At 42.6% G+C, this 23,728-nt stretch overlaps 1 protein-coding gene across 1 annotated transcript in view; it reads right to left on the reverse strand.

Moving 5' to 3' along the window:
- Positions 1-983: 983 nt before the first annotated feature.
- LOC104080218 (DENN domain-containing protein 5B) overlaps positions 984-23,728 on the reverse strand; it is a 42,243-nt gene continuing 19,498 nt past the window's right edge. Inside the window, exons 4-10 of the mRNA XM_009582528.1 lie at positions 20,027-20,560; positions 18,399-18,630; positions 16,152-16,302; positions 5,843-5,936; positions 2,395-2,526; positions 1,956-2,108; positions 984-1,439 (exon numbers count right to left, since the gene is read on the reverse strand). Of these exons, the coding sequence (XP_009580823.1) occupies positions 1,317-1,439; positions 1,956-2,108; positions 2,395-2,526; positions 5,843-5,936; positions 16,152-16,302; positions 18,399-18,630; positions 20,027-20,560 (1,419 nt within the window). The 3' untranslated portion in view covers positions 984-1,316. The remainder of the gene's footprint in view (positions 1,440-1,955; positions 2,109-2,394; positions 2,527-5,842; positions 5,937-16,151; positions 16,303-18,398; positions 18,631-20,026; positions 20,561-23,728) is intronic.

Below are 23,728 nucleotides of genomic sequence, written 5' to 3' on the forward strand. Positions count from 1 at the left end.
AATTAAAACCACAATTAATGCTTTATGAAACTGTGTACCTCATATCTTGTATCAGGGAAACCCTCAAAGTAGGCAGAGTAATTCCTGTATCAGACTTTCGTCTTTCTGTTCCAACAGCAACTACAATGGAGAAAATATATGAAGTTAATACAAAATTACAGTAATGGTCTGCAATGCATTTGTTTTACATATAGCTGAAAACAATCTTAAGTAGCTGGTAACTGCAATGTTTCTGTGCATTATCATTAACTCTATCCTGGAAATGTAGAAGCAGACAAAAAATGAAAAATGCTTAATACATTACCTATTCCTTCCTTAATCCAGCACTGAACTTGGAGATTTAACAGCTTCCTTTTTCGTATGTGAAATACATTAACATAAATCTGTACAGTGATGAGTTTTATTAGTAATAAGTTTTTATGGAAAGCTCACAACTGAGAAGGACGAGATAAAATTAAGCTACAGTAGCATATTCGATGGTAAGAATGCCATGCATTTCTGTGCTCTGCTACTCTGATCAAACTGCTTTGTGGTGACACATTTTGCTCTGAGGAATTTGTGCCTGCCAGCCAGATTGCTTGGTGCATTACTCATTGAAGCTTATTAAAAAGTCTTTTCATGAGCGAGACTAGTTTGCCCATCGATGTGTCTTTGAGGACTGATCACACAAGTTCCCATCTGCAGGATCTGGAAGATTGGAGAGTCTTTGGAAGATGACCCACTAAAGGTCAGAGACTTTTACTACAATACACAGCAGCAGCCTGTGGGCAGGGAGATCTCAAGGTCATCAGAAAACCAACATCTCTCACAACACAGAAGTAATTTAGTGATTGTAGAGGGCCAAGCCAAAGCATAAACTGAGCACCTAGACTGATGGATAGAGATTAATTACACAACTTCTGAACTGTACTGTCCACTAGTATAAAGATTTATCGAACATTGAGTTATTCACATTGGGATTTGAGTGACAGATTGTGCTCACTGAAAGAAAAATGTCAGCTGTCTTAGCCACAGCTCCACACCTTCAGCTCCTTCAGAAATCACCTCTTGCAGAAGCAGTGCTTCTCACACCTCACTCAATACTGGTTAAAAGGTAATGAAGGTAGTGAACAGACATCGAGTGATTTTCCAGGCAGGGATAATAAATATGTTCATTTGCCTCCAATGATGTCAATCTACTTTATCCAGGCATCAAGGCATCTTCATAATGATTATGAAAGGTCTCAAAATGTAAATGTGACATTAGCAAGCAAATACACTGAAAATCCTGCATGGGTTTTGTGTGGCTGCACTGTTCCTCCCAGGCCCAAGTTCATTCACTGTGATGGACCCTTCATGGAGTCAACTGCCAAGTACTCACCTGGGGACTCTGCAGTATGCTCTTGCTTTTCTTCTCTCTCCTGGTACTGAAGTAAATGGGACCACAAAGCAGACTTCCCCTGAAAATTGAATATGTAGTACATAGCTTTAAATAAATCAGGCAAAAGAAAAAGAGGCCAGTGAACATGGCAAAATAATGGGATGGCATTTCAGTGGGCCAAACATTCAGTAGTGAGAAACAATCCTTTTCTCTTGGGCCATGAGACCTCAGGAGGAGGAGAGGACCATCTCACTGACCTAGCAGTCACACCACCCGCCTTGTTTCTTTGTCCCCTCCCTGCGTTTTCCTTCTGAAGGTTGAAAGAGAAGAAACACCTATTTGACAACATCATTACAATTTCCAGAGGTACCTCTCAAATAAAAAAACCCCAAAAAACAACAAACCAAACCCCCCAAAAAACAAACCCCCAAAACTCCCCAAGCCCTCACAAGATATGAACCAGGGACTGAGCCCAAAGATACCTCCCACTTTAAGTTGGAATGACACCACTGAGTAGCAGCTTAAAAGGTAGAGATGGCATTCAGTATTTGCTAGAGTACTGTACGCACAAAGTCCTGAGTTTTCAGTTACCAACCTGCTTGACCTGCAGACCATGGCTCCAGATTCTTTCTAGCAGATCACAGAGACTAGCAATCAACGTATTTTCCTCCAGACCTGTTATGTTGGCTTCTCCGTGTCCCAGCTCGACTGCTTCATGGCCCATTTTCTCTACCAACATGCGTTTAGTCTGTTAAAAAAAAATCCCCAAAGGTTTCTAAGAATGTTATCCAACAAGGGACAGAATTTATAGACGAGTTTACTTAAACATGCTTAATCTAGAGACCATCGCCAATGGCCTGACCAGAGAAAACTTCAAATCTCTTTACAGAGATTGTAAATTTAAAAGAATAATTAAAAAAAAAGTTTGCACAATTACTTCATACTATCCTATTTCTATACCCTTTATCTATTGTCCTATTCCTACTTCAGTGTAAGCAAGGGGAGAGCAGGCGGCGGGAAGGAGGAGGACCTACCTTCATGCGACATTCCTTCAGTAACCCTTCCACAAATTTCCAGTTGGTCTGCGCAATCACAGCTGGAGAGAGGTCTGAGAGTTTGGGCTGCCTTAAATTTTTTCCTAAACTCCTCGCCTCCTGCATGTATTTCTGAAAATAAACAGACTAATTTTAGATATTACAAGTCAGAGGGATTCTCCTCGTCCTAATCCTAGGCAAGCAAATGCTGGTGAGAAGGAATGAGCTAGTGTTAATCTAGGAACAACATCATGATTTGTCTGATGCTTAGGTGTCGGGCTGGAGAAGTGGAATGCTCCCTTGTGACAACAGAAAAAAAAAGATATTTTCTTCCGTGGAACTGAAACAGTCAATGTTAGCTAGTGAACTGTGCTGTTAACCACTAGCACAAAATTAGCCACAGCAAGTGCATAAAAGTGCGATACCTTCATTCAGCCATAAAATCAAAATATCAAGTAAAGTTTCCTTCCATTGTTATTTGATTTTCACTTAAAAAAAATTAAAAAAAATTAAAAGCCATTTGTCTAATTTGTTGCAGACTGCACATGAATGGAAAAAATCTTTTGAAAAGAAATCACAAGAAAAAGAAATACACCTAGTGAAGGAGAAAGATTTCATCCGTTACTTTTCATCTGGGCAGTTTATGTGGGGAAAAAAATTAGACTTGATTTTGTTCTCAGTTAACTTCTTAATTACAAGTGAAGCTCATTTTAAATGAAACTGACATTTAGGATCATTCATGTTTTTACTGTGGGGTCATAATTGATAAGTATGGACAAAAATTGGCGTGTTCTTTAAAAAAAGGATCCAAGCTATAATAAAAGACTCTTAAACCGTCCTGTTCCATTGCCTTTTTGTTCAGGGTTTTTTTTACTGTTTGTTTTTTTCGTTAAGCAAAAAACCCCAAACTAATCAACAAAGTGTCCTCTGCCCCGAACATCAGTGAGAGGGCTACATGCTGAGCAAAGCTAAGAAGTTGGCCACATTTAGGTGTGCAAATATGAAGCCTATCAAAAAGTTGCCCAAGCATTATTATAAAGTTTTTGTTAAAAAGAGTAAAATAACAGAATGTTGCCAAATAAAACAGTCTTGAAGCATAGCGCTCATAGCCTGGTGTGGGAATGCTCCATTTCCATAGTGTGTTTTTATCCAGTTAATGCTGCCTCTTTGGGGGACGGTATGTGACAACGACCGCTCCCCGAGAGGAGCAGATCACACCCCTCCAGCGACTCAGTGCTGCTGCTGGCTGGGTTTTCTGGGGAACTGAGAGGACACTACGGCTGCTGCGTTCTCAGAGCTTTCTGTCTGGGGAGAAGATAATTTATTTAGCAAAAGCAAAATCCAAACACACTGAAGTTAATTGAAATTGCTCACTTTTTTTTTTTTTTGTAATGGGGGAGTACAGTTTTTCTGACACATTTGGACTTTTTCAATACAAAATTTGGACATGAGGCACTTAACATCAGTCCCACAGGTCAGACAAGAATGTTGGGTTCTGCCATCGAAAGCTGTGTTCAACAAAAGTGCTCAGCTAGGTAATTACAGTTTCACGGATACTATAAGGACTTAAAAATAGTTGAAAAACTACATGTGAGAATAAAAAAAAAAAAAATCACAGATGATGAAAGCATGTTGTTCAGCAAGCAATCTCACAAGAGATGAATTCCATCTAAGTGCAAAAATTAGCAACGAAAACAGTGCAAAAGTAATATAGGGAATATATAATTAGGAAATCTAATATTTCTTTTTAAATGCAAAGGGATAAATAAAATGCAGTTTTGTTTATAGTGTGGTTATAGTCTGAAGCATAGAAAACATAGATAACCTTACTTTATTCATTGTATGTCTTGTTATTATACTAAAATAAAAAATAAAAAAATTATTAACTCTTGTAAGGTCAAGAGAAGAATAAGGGTGGGATGAAAGACCCAATTGATTGCCCTTTGCCTGTTCACCAGCATCCACACACCACTATCCTCTTCCACACTGGGATGCGACGATCCAGCAGTCAGAAAGCAATGCTTTTTGGATTTGACACCCTAAGCTGAATTGCCAGGTGAGCAACATGGGAAAAAACGAAGCAAACTAATATTCTCATCTTTCAGCCTTGGAGCTGTCGTGTTTGCCAGGGAGCTGGCGTGGAAGCCTAGAGCTTATTTCCAGCTACTTTTCTGATTATAACCACACTTGCAAGCGCTACAGGGACGTGCTCATACTCTATGAGAAAGGGAGAGGTTTGAGACGCAGTGAAGACAGTGGTTCCTCATGCTAACAACATCTCAAAAGCAGCTTTCAAAAAGAAAAACTAAAACATACCAGGCAGCATTCAGAGAAGGATTTTTTAGGAGGCCGTGCAGGAGGGGGTGGTCCCTGATCCCACTCCCAGAAGGCCATTGAGTTCTGACGAAGCAAAAGCTCCTCCGATGGCTAAGAGGAGGCAGATGCCCCAATGGCAGAATAGCCAGAAAGAAAGAGGAGACAAAGCAAAAGAAGCATGCATATGATCCACAGCCAAAAAAAAGAAGAAAGTAAATACATGACAAGTATTGAAAAGGCTCTGCTGAGATATACACACGAGGCAACATTTAAAATATACTTGCAAAGCCACATTAGCAAAAATAGCAACAAACATGTGTAAGTGCTGTTTTGCTGTGTTTCCATGAAACATCATTCGAAGCTGCGGTTCAAGAGTCCGCTCATCCATTCGGGTTCTTTCGGAGTGGAAATGCCAGTACCGGCCAACATTATTCAGCAAGATTTACCACAGAACAGCACGAATGTTTTATTTTTGCTAGTGACATACAAAAGAAGCACATGGACATCAATGGAAAAATATGGCAGAAAATATTTAATGAAGGACGAGAAACTGAAAAGATGGGAAAGAAATGCCTGTATGTGACTGACATTTACAGGATGCATGGGAGTTTCCAAGCTTTAAGCACAAAAAGGCCCCAAAGTCTTAACCTTTCAAATAGGCTTACTCATGTCAGGAATCTATGTAAGAAAGAGAGAAAAAACATTCCTTTAAAAAAGAAAAAAGTCCCGTCTCATTTGCCTCTATAGCGCTGACATTTATTCAAGGACTTGACTTTTGCAGAGACCTTCACCCTGGCCAGAGCTCGGCAGCCGCACCCAGGCAGGCACCAGGGCTCTGCTCTCTCTGTGCGGTTACGTGACTAGGGTCTATATCAGCAAATAAGCCATTTTCCTGATGACAAAGGGGATATCTTATTCCAAAATAATAAAAACATTTTATTTCTGTTGTGTGTTTTGAAGTTGTACAACATACGCAAGCATCTGTGACAAGCAGCGTCTAAATGAAATGGCTGCAGAGACCCACACAAACCTTATGGTAGCAATAAAACTGCCCGAAGTAACAACGCGTCATTTGTCTAGGCCTCACCTCCTGGACCACACGCTCCTGCCGCCTGCAGCTGACACCACCTACCTCCCTCAAATCGTTGTCCAGCCCGATGTGCTCCGAGTGCTGCCGCAGGCGGTCTTTCCTCCGCTGCGCGGTCGTGCTGCGACTGGCCCAGCGGCTGGAAAGTCAGAGAGAGGGAAGATACACGTGAGTGGAAAATATTGGGAGGGAAAGCCTGGGTCGGGAGCCAGAGGACATCCGACAGGTCTGCAGCAGGAGAATCAAAAGTGCAAACTTGGACGTTGCAATAGATGCGGGTGCAAGCTGGCATCTGACCTCCCCGTGGGAAAGCGCCTGGCGGGCGACAGGCCAGCGTGCACCCAAGGGAGGAAAGCCCTGATGGAAACGTGCCCGCTGCCTGCCAGGGTCTCCAGTGAGAACTTCTGTGTTACCCAAAATGCAGATCATTGATGACACCACCAGGAAAACCGTTGTAGTTGGTTACCCAACCCCACCGTTGTTTGCTGCATTTGCTGAAGTTTGGTAAAAACGGTGTCTGTAGGAACAAACAAAATACAATGATGTATTCTAAGTAACAGCTTCTAAAATTTTGCTCTTTTGTGAGGGATGGTACTTCTCCTTTCTCCACTTTCGGTGGTACTTCCAGGAATTATTTCAGAGAAACTCGTCATTGTGATAGTAACTACTGTGATATAGGGTGCGCCTATGTTTAAAGGTTATAAACAATATTGACTTCCTGGGATTAATCATGTTGCTATCTTTATTGTATCTTTTTTGCATCGGGTTTCTAAATACCACAGAAAGCCTGTATTTTTTGCTACATGTTCATGTATGTCCAGTTGAATTTCTTCCTCATCTAAAGCTATTGCCTGAAAGCAGCCACTTGGTAACCAGCTTCAAAACCGAGCAACCTTAAAGCTCCCAAGCGTCCAAACTCCTTTATGCCAGATACTAAAACAAAAACCAAAACAAGGTAACTCTGTCCCAAGGAATTTCTAGTCTGATTGTAGGGTTTCTAATAATACCACAGCCTTCTGTCAAATCCTTGAAAACAAAAATGCTCAACTGGTGCAGAGAATAAATAAGTTAATACATTATTTATAAAAGAAAGCTGAAATAACACTGTATAAAGCAACCTATCAAGCATTAAAAATAAGTATCTTAATGCACATGAAGGCTACATCTTCAGAATGATATTACTTAATTACTGTGGTTGTGTTTGTTAAAATTAAAAATACCTTTCAAGTACAGTAAAAAAAAAAGCCTTTAAGTGTACAGCCTGTCAGTCGCTTCATGAAGTCATCTGTTCTGCCCCTCTCCTGCACTCAGAAGTTGAAGAGCAAACCCAAGGCAAAGCAGAACACAAAGCCTGCCCAGGGCAGCACTCCAGCTCCGGTGCCTGGTGGGATGTATGAATAAGGTTCAACCTATGGGAGGAAACTGCCTGGCAGAATTTGAAGGGATAACCTAAATCTAGAATGAAAAAAAGAAAGAAAAAGACAAAAAAAAATCCACCAAGAAAACAACACCCCACACTCCCAACCCCAGTACTTAAGTCAAAGGGACTCTCCAAACCTGTCTCCATCCTGGCCCCTCCAGACTGAAGTGTCCATGCTGGGCACCACGCCAGAACAACTGCTGTGAGAAGGCTTTTTCTACAGGAGCTGTAATCAACAGGCAGAGCCCCTGGGGATCTGGGTTCTCTGTCTTTAGTAGATCTATACAGAGGAAAACCCAGAGATGCCCACATCAAAGACAGAAGTGTGTGCTTGGTGAGACCCTCCACACAGGTGGTATTGGCGAGGACAGCAGTCTCCATATCCCAAATCCATCTATTTCTGTGTGCACCCCAAACAGGAGCACATAGGAACTGGGATCTGAACTGTTTGGGGAAGCAGTTTCAGCTGGCGACACGCAGGCAGATGCATGCCTGGAGGAGGAAACCCTTGCACAGAGCTGGACTTGGGTCCTGACATGTCCAGCAAGCCATCAGGGATGCACAGGGAGGGGAACCTGACCCAAGAGAAGTGTAGGAACATGACCCCTGGTAACCAAACCCTCCTGTTTCCAGAGAGAAAGACTTTGCATATATATACCTAACTATCTCCACCAATTCCTCCAGTGAGGTGACTAAAGACCAAATTTTGGCTAAATGCACAGGTAAAAAGAACCAAAAAAAGAGTCACAGGAACTACAGTTGTTATGGTCAGAATCGAAGTCCCTTCCTACCTTCCAAATAACATCAAGAAAACAAGTGCAAAGGAAGAAATAAACATCTGGGTCTGCATATAATTACGATTCAGCACCTTGCCATCCCATATGACAAGAAATTTATTTTTAAAGCAACACAGCCTCAAGTCTCTAGTAACTAAACAAAACAGCCCAATAGGTGTCTGCACAGCAAACGCTGATACCTTCTCAGAGGAATACATTACTGACATAAGTGTCTTTGCACCTCCTCAGAAGTTTTAAAAATACACAGCCCATGAGTTTAATAAGTCACCACGTTTTTTTTTCAGAAGCAACACCCAATGCCTCATTAGATGACTGAGAGGGGGGAAATAAAAACCTACATTTTAATAATCTCAACAAGTAAAAATGCAGCAGAAGAAATGCCTCCTCGAAAAGAGGATAGCAGACATAAAAGTGACTTTCGCTACCTGGCTCTGGAAACCTTCCATTTATTGCAAGTTAGTACAACGCTTACATTTCACAGAATAGAATGCCAATAATACATTGGAAAGTTAAGTTATAGATCAACTATTATCCATATCACATTCTTCTGCTCCAATTTATACGGTATTTTCTGCATTCTAGACAAAGCTTTGATCCTTCTCCACCTGCATTTCTGCAGTTACTGGAAGATTTAAGAATTGCTGTAAGTGTCCTTTGAGGGAACACGTCTCACTGAAGGTGAAAATAGAATAGAAGCCACAGAATAATTACAAGTAATGCACCATCATTAAAGCGTTTTCAGTTAATTCCAGCCCTGTACCCCATCTGGGACAAGGCACAGATCATTCTCCAGATTATTAATCAGAACTATTTGAACATTTTCAGCATGCAAACATAAAGATCATTGGCTCTTTATGAAAAAAAGACTGCTGCTCATTAGCTGGAGCAATTACACACGCAGAGAGCTGCACGCTCTCTCTTCCCCAACCTCTAAGCCAAGGAAGAGGGAGCTGCTCGGGCGCTGGGTGAGGTCTCTGCATTTAGATGCTGCTCTGAATCTCTCCAGGAGATTTTGTGAAGATGTAACAGCAGATAAGCAGGATTAAGCAGCTTTTTTTTAAAGCCTTTTCTTTACTGGGCCACATAGAATTTTCCCAAAATAATGCTTCAGTATTACAATAACCATTCCCTCCCCCCTCATCAGTAGGGATTGCATTTTAAATTACTTCTCCTCTCCCTTTGGTCACTCGAAGTGATTGTAAGCGGGGTAAAAGTCCTCCACAGTGGCCACACCACCAGTCCTCCCTTGGGTTGCCGAAATCCCATGCGGGTGTCTCTCCTGGCCCTGCCGTCCGCTGCTGCCTTATTCACACCTCAGCCCTGGTGCTGCTGAAGCAGCAAGGAAAGCTGTGCTCACGAGGGCAAATGCCTGCTTGTTTCTAGCCCTTACTCGTGGGCGTTTCAGCTAAATCACTATCGCCCGTGTCCCTGTGGAGCGGATGCCAGAGGAGACGAAGCCCTCTTGGCTAGTCCCTGCCTTGGGAGGACGAGCCCTGAGCCGCCTGGTACCTGGGAGCACACACAGTGCTGCCGCCCAGCCTAGGTGTTGCCCGAGTACTCCCTGACCCAAAAAATGCCCTCTCCCCTTTATTTTTTGCCCTAGAGCCGTGAGCATGGACTACTGGCATATTTCATTTATTCCTCACAGCGGAGGCATTGCTACAAGCACCAAGTCTCTGGGGACGAAGCAGCTGCAGCTCGGGCGCTGTGTCGTGGAGAGCCCAGGGACAAGCTGCTTACGTGGAGGAGAGAGAAAAGGCTCGTTTTGGTAATCTGCCCGTATCTAACTCCCACATCCAAAGACGGATGCTCTTCACCTCCAGGGACTGCAAAAAAGCAGTGACATTTCAGAGGAGGGACCAGGGAAGGCTGTGCTCTGTTCAATATAGAGAAATGAAATGAAGACACCTCCAACTAAGACTCTTTTAACATGAAGACAGTGCAGTCAGTATTGTTTAATATCAAATTAGACCCAACAAGCATAGGAATAGGTTTGCAGAGGTTGGAGGAAATGTAAAGGTGACACCTGGAAAAGATGACACTTAACCTGTGCTTAATTTCTGTATTAAAAATGGTAAGAGAGCATCAAAGCTATCTTTGATGTTAGAAGCCAATCTAGCAAAACAGCAGCGTCACACCAGGGACTGGCCATGCTGTACTGCAATCATATGTACATCTCTCTCTCTCCCTCTACCTCCCTCCCGCCCCACCCATCTTTTTAAAGCTCCACAGAGAAATGAAGAAATGATGTCTACCCAAACCAGACATGGGTGTAATGGGCAGGATATATACTGCAGTACTACTGCTAGAGAACAAGAATGCAAGACAACTTCATTCACAGACTGATTTAACCAATATTACCATCACCATGAAAATTACTGTTGTAATTTACAATCTATTTACAGTGATAACAAAGAACAAAGGAAGGAGAAAAATGCACTTGTCTATAGAACAGAACCTATATCTCCTCATATAGATCATCTCCTGAGGCAGACTGCTATTTAGGTCTGCAAATCATAAGAATACCCCTTTTACCTCTATGGTTCCATCAAAGGAATTATCTGACTGCGTTTCTCTATTCACAAATTAGCACATGGATGTACTGCGCCCCAACAAATCCCCCTAAAGCATGCATACAGCCTGCACACATTAAATACACGCAGACTGCACATGTAATCTGCTCGGGTTCAGGAGCAGTTTGACACAGAAATTCCAAGTCAAATATATGTCGGACCGAACAAATTAAAAGGAAGGTCGAAAGCAAGCTCCATCTGATCACAGATGGGCTGACAGGGGGTGGGTTCTGCACCGTGAATCTGCTCTGCACACGCTGCTCCATGGTAAGGAGGACGAAGGCTCAAACAGAGACTAATGCACCTTTTCCACCCCTGCTGTAGGGTTGAACAGGAAAGTTTTTGAACTGCTGATTGGGTGGACAAAAATGAGCAAAATGCCTTGCAGAGAGTGGTCTTGCACCGACCACTCAGTCTGTCTCGTCAGATTATACAAAAAGAAGTTATTTAAGAGGGTGGTACCCACAGCTGCCCTCCTCTGCAAGGAACATCTGTAGCAATTTGCCAACATCACCCCTTAAGCCCTGATGAACCACTGTCCTAAGTGGTATTTAGTTTGCAAACTCGCTTGAGACAGTAACACTGTTCAGGGGATAGTAAACAGAATAGAGGATGCAAGGACTCACCCACATTTTTCCCTGTGAACTTTAATCCTGCATAGCTATTTTAAAATTCTGTATTAGCTGAAATAAGTTAATTGCTCTTTTACTGCCTTGCACCAGTTGAGCAGAGGCTCAGTACACACGAGACTCACCCATCAGGTTCCAAGTCCCCATAGCAAAAACTAATTCAGTTAAAACCAGAATGACTGCTATCATCACATAGAGATTCAGCAAAAGGATACCACTTTGTATTTTATATATATATAATATTTTCTTTAAAAACATTAACCAATGTCAATGTTAGTGAATAAGCAAACAGTAGTCCTATTTAAAAATTAGGAGAACCAGAGCACCAGGCAGATAAACCTTGGGCAGTTCACAACCTGAAGGGGGGGCCGGTGATGGAGGCCACAGGACAGTGCTCACACAAGTCATGCCATAAACCGGAGCACAAAAATGAACCAATTTCGTACACTCCTAATGCACAAATTTTACAAATAAATCCTGACACAGTGGTGATGTCAGCAAAACACAGCACAGGAACAAATGCCTGGAGAAAGCAAATTGAAATCTGCTTTATGGGTAGGAACCACACATCACTTAGCTAAAGCCTGAGGTTAGGAGACCAAGTATAGCATGAAGACTTGGACTGCGCCCTCCTTTGAGGATTGCTGCAGGTCAGGTAGGACACAGGGGACAGAGAAAGGCACGAAGCTCATGGGAGGTTGGGATATAAGTGAGAGGGCTCAGGAGAGAGAAGTGGCCAGGGCAGAAAAGGGGAAACTGGTCAGGGGAGGAAGCAAGGAGGAAAGCAGGGCGCAGATAAAGGAGGTGGGAAAAACAGGGCTAAACAAAGAGAAAGGCAAAAAAGGATAATTTAAGCCATTTTGTAAGTGTGTAACAAAGCAAAACCTTCCTTTGAAAACCAAAAGAAATTAAGAAAAAAAAAAATCAGCTCAGTTGTTCTTTCCAGGCATTCACTACAAATTGCCAGAATGCAAATAGATTCCCATGTTTGGTGTGCAATCAGTGTCTTCCTCTGCAATATCTCATTTATCAAGCTTCTTAGTACAAATTAAGTTACAAGGTAATCAATTAGATTGAAAACACAGCTTGTTTCATTGTTTTAATTTTGCACTGTAAGCATATTCACCCTAATTTAACAATTAGCTAATCAAAAACCATGAAGTGTTTATGTAGCTTGGCTTTTTGTCATTCAAATTCCTTTCCTGGATCATTGCGAATGCATCAGCCAGTGGAGTCCCAGCAACAATTTTAAAAGCCTGGCAGAAAACTGCACGCGGGGAAGGAAGAGGGGAACATGTAGAAACCACAATGTAGTGCTGGGGTTTGAAAAAGGGAAGGAAGACTCCGGAAACTGCTGCTCATTTCCAGATAAACAGACAAACTGTCTAAGGGACTGCAGCCTGTTTTCTCCTGGGACGCTTTCTAGGATGATTTCTGCAGAAGCCACTGCTTTACAAGGTTAGAGCAGCGTGGACGGGCCACTTCTGTACCCAGAGGAAGCTGCAGCTGCTGTCTGTACATCCAGAAGGTTTTCCCACGACATGGGGGATGTATCGAAGGCAATGAGTGCAGAGGGAGTCCCTCAAGTGGGACTTTGCTGCCTGATGGGAAAGAGGACAGAACTGGGTGGGTTTTTGGTTTTTTGGTTTTTTGTTTTTTTTTTTTTTAAATTGCTCTTAGCTAGGATGAATTGCTCTTTTCTTTACAGAAAAATAATGTTTCTTTTAATTTCTAGAAATATTTGGATACAATAATTGTAATCTCTTGCTTAAGTTCAGATCTGCATATTCTGCAGTTAATGTCTTTCCACGTTCTGGTAGTTTTGGTCGCAAAGATGATTAGAGAAACTGTATACCTGGGAGCCTATTCTCCAGTTTTATGGAGGTAGGGGTTTGGGGTAGGGTTTCTTTGTTTGTTTGGGCTTTTTGTTGTTTGAGTTTTTTCACTTTTTGTTTTTAAACTTTTCATTTCTTTTCAGTAAAGTGCCGTTTGGAGTTATTTTCAGTGAAGTTCTTGCTTAGCTGACAAAGTCAATGTTTCCTTACCACCACGAGGGAAGAGGTAAAGACAAGCCCTAACGACACCAGGCACGCACCTGCAGTCTGGCCAGAATAGGAGCAAGGCGGCTCTCCTAACCCACAAATGACCAAGCAGATGAGAGAAAGCAGCAAGCTGTGTGACGCTGGCTGGGGCCAGAGGAGTGCAGGTTCACCCCCTTGTCCAGTCCTTTAGCGGACATCTTGAGGGGAAGCGGGAGGAGGCAGCAGAGTGACAGAAGTGGGGCAAAGCATGCTGCCGAGCATGGCCGCGGGCTGACAGATGAAATATTATTAGACTTTGCTTCTGTGACAGACTTCGGTGTTTTAACGCTTACACATGGTAATGTGATCAACACTTGTTTCCAGCTGCGTTTAGGTGGAAGTGATCCAATATGACTGTCAGCCCTTCCTCTGTCCCCAAGGCCTGCTCTCCATGCCCAGCAAACAAGAGCCAGACACCCTCTCTTCCAAACACAATTTCTGCCTGTCTAGGCAACATGGTTTTCTGGGATCACATACAGGATCAAGGACTAAACAAACTGAAAGTGCTTGGTCTTTGCATTATATTTCTGATTTAGATACATTATACATATAACAGCCCCGTAACAGCCAGGTAGTGCTCGAAGGGAATAGCTAGATAACATTATGAGCTCTAGTTATATATTTGTTAGTTCATCGTCCAGAAAGGGAAGCAATAAAAATCTGATTGCTGACCAGTGAGGACAGGTTTTTATTAAAACAGCTTTGAATTGGTTTATTTGCTACTGTCCAACAACAATTGACTGTAACATGAGAATGATTTTTTTTTTCCCCTTGCAAATACACTTCCTTACACATTCAGGACAAAATTTGCTATGTAGAACTGAAGTCTGCAAAAATAATTCTGATCTACATAGCAATATCCTTTGCATTAACTTCATGAACACACACAATAGCTACATGAGAAGTGCCTGGGAACATAGCTGAAATGTCCTTTTCCCCCATCCCCACATGCAAAGGCCAAGCCCCATATGCAAGTATAACACACCCCCAAGAAGCATACACTGGGAAATTCACATTGATGGAAGGCTATACTTCAATTGATTTTGTGGTCAAAAGAATTATGATGTATTTGTAGAGAGCATGAAAAGGCTATCTTTTTCATACGTGGGTGTAAATTCAGCAGAATTACATGTCTTGAGAGAGAGCGAGCTCTCAGCTGCTCACAAAAAAAGCCAGGAAGCAGAAAGATATAAACAGATGGTCTTGAGATTTTCCAATTACAAACCTTTTTGGCAATATACAGCTGGAGGAATTCCAAGCATTTGTCACTTTGACACTGCTTTGTGGTAAGTAATGGGATTTTGGTACTTAGAAATTCTGAAACACGCTGCAATTTGAAGATCAAAACTAGCTATCTAAAGCAAAATTATCACTCAAGGAGTTAAAGTCACATTTTAGAATAGGTACCAATCTAACAGAAGCATCTCAAAAGGCATAAGGAAAACTATTTTTAATTTGATGCTTATTCATGGATTCACTAACATTCTGCAATAGAGCCAGAAGATAAAAGCAACTTGGAGCAGGCTGGGCATGCTCACACTGTTGCTGACACTGTAAAACTGAAACCCACCATAAGGATAAGAGGCAGACTGCTAAACACAGCATCCCACAAGATGAAGAAATCCTCCATTCCTCAAGGGAGCACTACCTGTAAACTTTTGTCTCAGTTTGCAAGAAGACTGCAAACAAAGGAACTTTGAAATACACATGGCCTCCTTTTATTTTTTTACTTCTTTTAAAGAATTTCAATTCTTTAAACGTTTAATGCTTAAGGATATCTTATTTTATCATTTGCAAGTCTTATACCTAGTAGGTTATTAAAAAGGGATTAGCTAGCACGGGGGTGCACAAAAGGTGTATAAATAGAATTGAGTGGGTGCCTCATACAGGAGCTCAGAGCAGTGTGTGTGCATGCACTTGTCTAAAACAAGAGCTAGCTTTAACATTTAGACAATCGTAGCTTTTGGAGCTCTCACATTTATCTCTGCACCCATTTTGACCTACCACAGAAACTGGAAGCAAGGGCCTGAGCTAATAATTTAATGAAGCAATAACCATTGATGCACTAATTTTCCATTTCTGAAGGGGGAGAAAAACCCCTTCTTTCCTGGGTTTTGAGGGAAGGAAAAAAAAAGTAACTTACAACACTTACTTTATATTATAGCTGTATAAATGTAAAGTGTATTAGTTGCTCCAGGTTCTCATTTTACATTAGGCAAATTAACTATGTAATTACATGCTCGATTCCACAGCTATAGGTACCCCTACCTTCATATGAAAGTGCACTCAGAATCCTATCAGACTGATAAGAGTAATCCAGGTACAGAACCACATAGTTTCTACCCTCACCAAGTTATTCTTCCAGGTTATTCCAATGTGGAAACTGAAAGAGAGCTATAAAAATCTTTGGGGCATGTAATAACAATTAAAGAAAAGAGAAGAACAGAGTGGGCATTAATTTCATTCTGCATGATGATGTGGAGGCTTCAATACCAAAATTTCTTTCAGAATCTTAATTTTGGCTTGGGTTTCCAAATTATCCTACTCAGTGCAAAACAGCAAGGAAACGAATTTTAAATTTATTACGGCAATGATAAAACTAAAAATATGTATGAGAAGACACAGAAAACAGTACTAAGGAATCTTTCCAAAACCAGAGCTAACACTTTCTAACATAACTCAAATTGTGGCTGTAACTTCAAAATCACAGCCTGAACAAACCAGAAATGGAAAGAGTTGCTAGGGTTCATTAGACTGGCTGGAAGCCATCCAAAATTAGGACTACTGTCCAATGATGTGAATCTTTTATATGAGAAACCTGCTTTCAAATCCAGAAAATAAAACCTGTGCTTACTTGTTATTGGTAGGTCCCGTTGCCAAGACATCCGACTGCAACTTCGGGAAAAATCCTTGTTCGTATTTCCCTTGGCCGATCTTCATATCAAGTAAGTGCGGGTGGATGGCTGTGTGATCAATCTTCATCAGCCGCTGCTCAATGGACTGGGCTGCAAGTTACAGTCACAAGTGAACAACCATGTTAGTGAACCACCCGAAGACACGTGCTACGACAACAGAAGTGGTCATGCTCCGATCCCTGAAAATGCTCTAAGAAGTTAAATAGTGACTTTAGACCCAGAAATCTGTTGCTTACAGAAGTGATGAAACATCTGCACTGTTATTTTGTTATTTTGTTTTTAGTTTCTTCACCCAACACAACTAGCACTGGCACAAGCAAGTTAGCCGTTAAGCAAGCGGGTCTTTACAGGAGCCTACGTGATGGGTTATGAATCGGCAAGAGCAGTGCAATCTTTCCCTGCAATTCGGTGTTTGGCTTTAACGCTCCTTGGGTAGAACGGAGACCTCTGAGGCCGGCTGCAATCCCTGCGGGGTCAGGCACCTCGCTTTGCCCCAGCCACGTCTCCTTGGGCAGACGCACGGGGAGTGATACCCGAGTTTTGCAAATATCTGGCACCTATAAAGATCCTCCTCCTGAAGTTAGATATGCCAGTACTGGATGACAGGCCTTCATAAAGCATAGCCAGCTGTAGCAAGGCCTGAGCAGCATCAAAAAGATGAACAGATGCTTAGAAACAGGGGAGGCTACAGCAAGACCAGAGAGGGCTCCCCGGGAATCTCGGCTCCGCTGAGACTAATGCGGTTCAGTCGTTTGCTTCAAGGACGTGAGGATTTCATCTCAGATCTCGCGCAGGATGAAAATAAAACCTGTCACCCTCTCAACATTGAGTCAGATGCACTGTGAAGGAGAGGCGAAAGGAGGTGTATGGGGGAAATCAGCATTTAATTAGCAACTTTAATATTCAACTCTCTATAGCCCATCCATTAACAGGCAGGCCTGTTCTTTTCAGCATATCACGACTAGTGAATAAATATGCAAAATGTGGAAGCTAAATCCATTTTCCATTTGTCAAGAACAACACAGAACTCATTTCCTATTTTATAAAACTGTGATGGGAAAGAAACTGTCATAAAATTTACATACATTATCATTAGAAACTCAGCAGCTTTTTTTTCCCCCTCTGAAAAAACAAATCACTTTGTATGGTTTTATTTTGGAGAAAAGGACTGGGTAGTGTGGGGTCAGAGGGTTTGAAGGGTTCCGAAAATAGTAGGTTAAACAAACAGGTGCTGGATCGGTGCTAGGGACACATACATTGTGAATGGTAAATATGAAGGAAAGTTGGTATTACTATCAGTTTGCTGCTTTTCGCAAGACAGAAAATGAGGTTCCGGTGCCACAATATCTACCAAAACTAGACGCTGAATAGACAGTTGACCTGCAAATTAGAATTGGTTTTAGATAGAAAAAGTTAAGAAGACACAGGATTTCTATTTCTGCCACATTTGTAACAAATAAAATACTCTGAAGGAATTAAACAAAAAAAACCCATGAGAAATGTGTTTGCCCCAGTTCATTAATATGTGTCCCAATAAATTTACGGGTACAATTTCCCTGTATTACTTGGAAATGAAATAAGTACTTGCACAGTAAGAAACTCAAGTATAATTTGAAAATGCATCCTGTGACTGTAATGGAAAAAAATCCAAGTCTTCAGTACACAACATATTGTTCATTAACACTGAGCATCTATTGCTGGAGCTACTAAATATGCCACACAGGATTATGTCCCCAGCATCTCCCACTGCTCTAACCAAATGGCGTAAGGCAAAAAAATGTCTTTTTACAGGAAGGGGGAGATGAGGCCAGTGGAGCAGACACGGGGGCTTGGCTCTTCGGTGTGGCTGGCGCTGGTCCCACCACCACGGTGAAGGAAAGCTCTCCTGGCAATAGAACAGGAGCTGCCTGAAATGAGAAACGGCGAGCCCCGCTCTGTGGTTTGGTTTGTGTTCATTAAAGGCATCAGCCTAGGAGAGCTTGAATGGAAGGTAAAGGCTCCCGCTATTTTTGGTGTTTAAAAGCATGCTGAAATTTTTGCCTAGGGAAAATAAGGACACCGCTGAGTCCTCCTCAGGTAGCTCTAGGGCTTCCTCATTGGCTACAACGCTCAGATGACTGAGGACCTATATTTCTTTGTGGCTGACATTGTACTTTTGAATATTTTACTAGCCCGTCTGAACGTACCTGCTTCTTTCAAAGTGTTGCATTTCTGATAGTTGGATGTCCGCAGTGCAGGGGCCCTTACATTATATAGCCTTATTTTCTCAATCCGGAAGTCAAAAACTCGCAGAAAAGGGTCCTTCTCTTCCCACTGGGAGATTATCTTATTGTCTATGAAGGTTGCAAACATCTGTGTTTCGATGAAGTGTGAAAGGAATGGGAGGTAAGGCTCAGGTTGGTCCGAAAGGAAGGAAGCCTGAAATACAGAACAGCTTGTTAGTGCCACGTTCCCACCTGGCATTGACATGACGAGCCGTCCTGCGGCAGAGAACCGATCCAGTAGCCAACGGGAAGGCTTGGACAAGGCTTCCCCACCACAAAAACACCTCTCAGAGAGGTGCGAATCCATCTACAAAGGGTTTTGGTTTGCAGGTCACCTCTTTGGTCACAACTGTGAGAAATAAGCAGCTGGGGAGGCTTCGTGACAGTTAGAGTAAAGGGAATATGGAGTTACTATGAAGTAGTGCCTGTGCTGCCAGCTTTTTCAAAGCAGCCTAGCAGCTACCACCTGCAGGAACGAGCCCTGTGCAACCCATGGCAGACCACCACCACATGTGCCCACTTGGGACCTCTGGTCTGCGCATCCCTGCTTGGGACCAGATCACTTATTAAGGTGTCATACATATCAAGGGGTGTACAGTGCTCTTCAGCTAATGCTCTTTTGTGAAGTTACGCAGGGAAATTAATCATGAATTTCCAATTAAAACTGAGCGTGTGCCTCTAGCTGAGCTTTGAAAACCCTAACCTTAACAGCCCATTTTATTGTAGAAGTGCTAGCAGAGATTGCCTGAACAACCCCTTCCTTTTGAATGCTGCACTGTTCAACGCCTGAATACAAACCAGTCCAATAAAAGGTGTGGCAGCATTTTTTTGATCAAAAACTGACTCAGATCAATATTTAGTCTGTTCCTGACTGTTTATCCTTCTACCATTCTCCTTAGAGAAGGACTTGTATCTGAAAAAGCTGATGGCTAAGAGCGCTATCTACTTTGCAGAGTCACTCGGAAATAATAACTGTGCAAGCTTCCCAACATTTCTCATTCCTTTTGCTAGCCTACAGACTCTTTATTTCCCCATTTCTAATCTCGGCTTCCTTTTCACTCTTGTGTACACACTACAATGGAGTCATAATAGTACTCTTCTGCCATAACAATGCGATAACCTTCTACAGAACAACACTACCCATTAACAAAAAGCTCTACTGTGAGATTAGGAAACAAGAAAGACTGGATTTGGTTTTTGTCTCGTGTGTGCACCTCTCCTCTCAGCAAACAAAAAAGAAAGAAAGAAAAAAAGTCACTTTCCATTGCTACCCTTCCACCAAACCCACAGGAGAAGCCCCATCAGCTGGGCAGAACCCTGCCAGCTTGGTTCGTACAAGCCAGGACAGCTCTGACCGGCTCAGTGGATCTGCACTGATTTACTTTGGCAGGCGATCTGGCCCTGTGTAATCAAAACGGACAAATCTCTGAGTGAGGCAGATGAAGAACGGTGGATTAAAGGGCACCTAGGCTACATATACATATATACCTATTCTCCCTCCCTCCCAAAAGCACCTTCAGATGGAAAAATGAATACATGGCTATCTTTACTTTGTCAAAGTTTTGCATTTGTTCCCTGTTTGTCAGCCACGACTCCATATCGGGGGCAGCCTGAATGACGAAAGCCTCGTAGTCTGCGAACATCTGCGTGAAGCGGTTGGCAAAAACTTCGCGAAGCTGCACGTTCAGTTTATAGTCCCTCAGCTCCACCTCCTCACATGGCAGTTTCCCATCCTTCTCCTTCTCTGCGAGGGGAGCCGTGATGGTCATTTTTTCCATCGTCACGCCCGTTCTCTTGGCGAGGGCTTGCAGGCGGGCGATCGTCTCATTCCCTTTCAGCAGCTCGTACATGTTGAGGGCATTGCCAGGGATGTTCCCGTTCTTGTCGTTCACCAAGTCGCTAAGAACCAGGTTCTTGAGTTTGGTGGCGCTGTCGCTGCAGTGCAGGTTACCCTCCGGCGGGATCCCAAACTGCAGGAGAACCTCAGAGATTTCCTGGATAAACTCCAGCTTGTTGGGGAATTGAGGGAATTCCTCCGGCAGTTCGATGAAATGGTTATCGATGTCTACAAAGCACAAGTTTGCCTGAAATAAAAAGAAAAGTTTCAAAACGGACGCTCTGCGCTGAATTGGCTCCTCTGCTACGTAGCCCTATTTTCCCAGGGTGCTTCCAGACAGAAGGGTAAGAGCACTCATATGCAGGAGACTTCAGCTGTGTTGTCTAGCCTGTGACATTTCAGACTTCAGTAAAGCTGAGGGCCAACTGGATGGCAATGATTTAATGAATAAATAAAGCCTCCTGCCCTCTCCTGTTCTGCCATGACTTGCAGATCCCAAACTTCCCACTACAAAGATTTGATATCCCCTCCCAGACCCGCCAAGGACGCACCAGCAAGCAGGATGTGCAGCACCACTTCTCAGCCCACGTAAATACTGTTTGTGTGAATTATCGCATCTCAAGGGCACGTTTATTTTAGCAGGATCCAACTGCAAGAAGCCTCTGTAGCTGTGCTACCGAGGAACGAGATGTTCAGTGAGAAAGATGACGCTGCTACCAGCAAAGCTACAAAAGAGGGTCCCATGCAAATCCCTTGGGATCATGTCTGAGTATAGCTTGTCCACTGGAGGTCAAGCCCTATTTCCCCACTCCCCCCTGCCCCTGAAAAGTTTTCATGGAGGCTTTTAATCTCGGCAATTCCTCTGCCCGAGATTTAAACAGAGTGCTCTTAGACAGCTTTGCTATGAATGGAGATGGATCTCAGCCCGTAAGATTAAAGCTAAGTGAAGACATGAATCTAGCAGAGCAGATACTTTTACTAGACAAGTGTCAATGGGGGGATGGAGGAACCCCACATAAAAATTAATTACATTGCAAATGCACCCTCAGGAATAATAGCAGAATGAAAAACAGTAATTGATCTTCTGAACTGCGGCTTACATCTGAAATTCTCTGTCTGAGTGCACTGTGCTGAATAAAATCTTAAACCAGGTCAGATTCCCAAGGTGCTGAGCTCCGAAGGGTTTTGCCCTGGCATAAAGCTGCAGAACGAGAGATGCAGGAACCCACAGGGCAGCAGCAGCAGCAGGTCTTTGCTAGCCTCACTCGGCCATTACCACAGCTCCTCTGCCTTCTCCAAGGCACTTTTACTGTTCTTTACTTCTCACCAAACACTGTAGACTAATCTTCAGATTATGTGAACAGAAAAGACTTATTTTCCTCCTTTTCTGAAAAGGTTAATTTTAAAAGCAGGACAATACATTCCACAGCAAACAATGGTTATAATATACTGGATATCTCAGGGACATGCTTGAGATTAATCACCTTTCACATAGATACTTTAAAGGGTATTAGGATTCATTTGGTAAAGCAGAAGTGTCCCTTCAGCTCACTTTTTCATAATAAACTTGGACTGTACAAAGAAAAGCATTTCTTCATACAAAACAATTTGCTTTACTTAGCTATACAGCTGTTAAGTTGTATGCATCAGTACGGTTCTTTAGCTCAGGGACTGTCTTCTTATCTATCAATATTTCATTTCAAAGGCTTTTTAATTTCAGCTCTGCATATCATTTACAAAATTTGAAAAATGAGATTTGGATTCAGAAAACCCTTGGGGAATTGGTCTCACTTCTCTCTTCAGAAACATCTGATGATTAAAGTTAATGCAGAGAGATTAGTAACCTTAAGACAGCATGATGGCCAGTTGTTAGAATTTTTATCTCTAACAAATAAATGGTTTATATTTAGACCAAGAGCTTGAAAAGCTAGCCCCCCGCCTGAACAATAAAGGAATGCTAAAGCAAACAGCGCTTCATCACGGCTTGCATGTTGAAGGATTTTCTATTTTTTATTGTCTAGAGGAATTGGAGATTCAAGATCTTCCCTGTTCAATACCCCTTCTTTCTTTCCCTTTCCCACAGTTACTGGACCTGTGGTGGTCATAAATGCTGTGCCGATATTTCTCACTCATTTGTTAAACATCGTAACGGGGAGGGGTTTCCACCCCGCTATTACTCTTCCCTCACTGGTGATATTGAATTTGTTATTCTAGCAATACTGCAAGCCCATCACATTAAAATTTTAATTTAAGCAAAATGACAGCTTAATCTGCTAACTAAAAGCATAAGACTAATAATTTTTCAAATCTCAGTAATTATGTAATATTAGCATGGTTTTACTGAAAAACGTAGCTAGACACCAGCTTCGTTTCCACGCCAGTGCAAATTTCATGCGATTGGGCCATTGTATCCACGAGGTAAGGCTTGATTTGCACTGTTACATGCCACCAAGGCTAAGATTCAGTCACCTCCACCTAATACTTAAAATAGACCTTTATTAAAAACCGTATTATCCTTGCCCTGTGTTTATCCCTGCACTTCCACATAGAAACTCCCCTTCCTGCGTATTTTCCTCTGCTGCTGCTCCCACCTGCCTTCTCAGTAAGAGCACCTATTCGCAAGCCTTAGGGACTCTGCCCCCAGGAGAGGTTCCCGCATGGAGCTGAGCACAGTGGTGCCACCATCACGAGATGTTACAAACAGTTATTCTTAGGGTTCCCACTGATTTTAAGAAGAAACCCAAGTTAAAATGCACGGCATGCTCAAGAGATGGGTCCAGTCACCATCTTGAATGCAGACAGGCTAGCCACATCCCAAAGACTTTGCAGTATGGAGAGTGATCCGTGGCCAGGTTAAAACGCGAAGCAGTTTTCATCATCTCGGTCAAATTTTGAGGAGAAAAATCTCCATTTCACACTCTACCACCAGTGATTTTAACACCTAGATTAGGAAGATGACCTTTCCTTCCTTTTTTTCTCTGGGGAAAACATGGTAGACCAGGCAGTTTTCACTTCCCATTGCATGGGAGAACAGAAGATCGTCAGTCCAAAAGACAATCATTGGAGTGAGTCAATATTTTAAAAGCACGTGTGTGTATGTATGCCTTTAAGTGGTTCACAGGCATGGTATTAATGCAAATCTGGCTTGTTTGAGGACAGAATGTTGGTCTAGTAATAGATCTCGACCTAACCAGGAACACGTGGGCTCACCCCTGGGTGGGACGAGGCTGGCAGGATGGGGCACGCTTCTCATCAGCAGCGGGGGGACAGGGACATGTTTATACCATTTAGCAACCGCACCCGAGATCCAGCTTCATAAAGACCATCCCCAAATGAAATGCTCTTTAGCCTTCTATTGATAAGAGTGCGACACTGACAGAGTGACAAAACCCAGTGAAACGTGTGATGTAGGGAA

Source organism: Fulmarus glacialis, unplaced genomic scaffold, assembly GCF_000690835.1.
Source record: "Fulmarus glacialis isolate BGI_N327 unplaced genomic scaffold, ASM69083v1 scaffold28687, whole genome shotgun sequence".
NCBI classification, from domain to species: Eukaryota; Metazoa; Chordata; class Aves; order Procellariiformes; family Procellariidae; genus Fulmarus; species Fulmarus glacialis.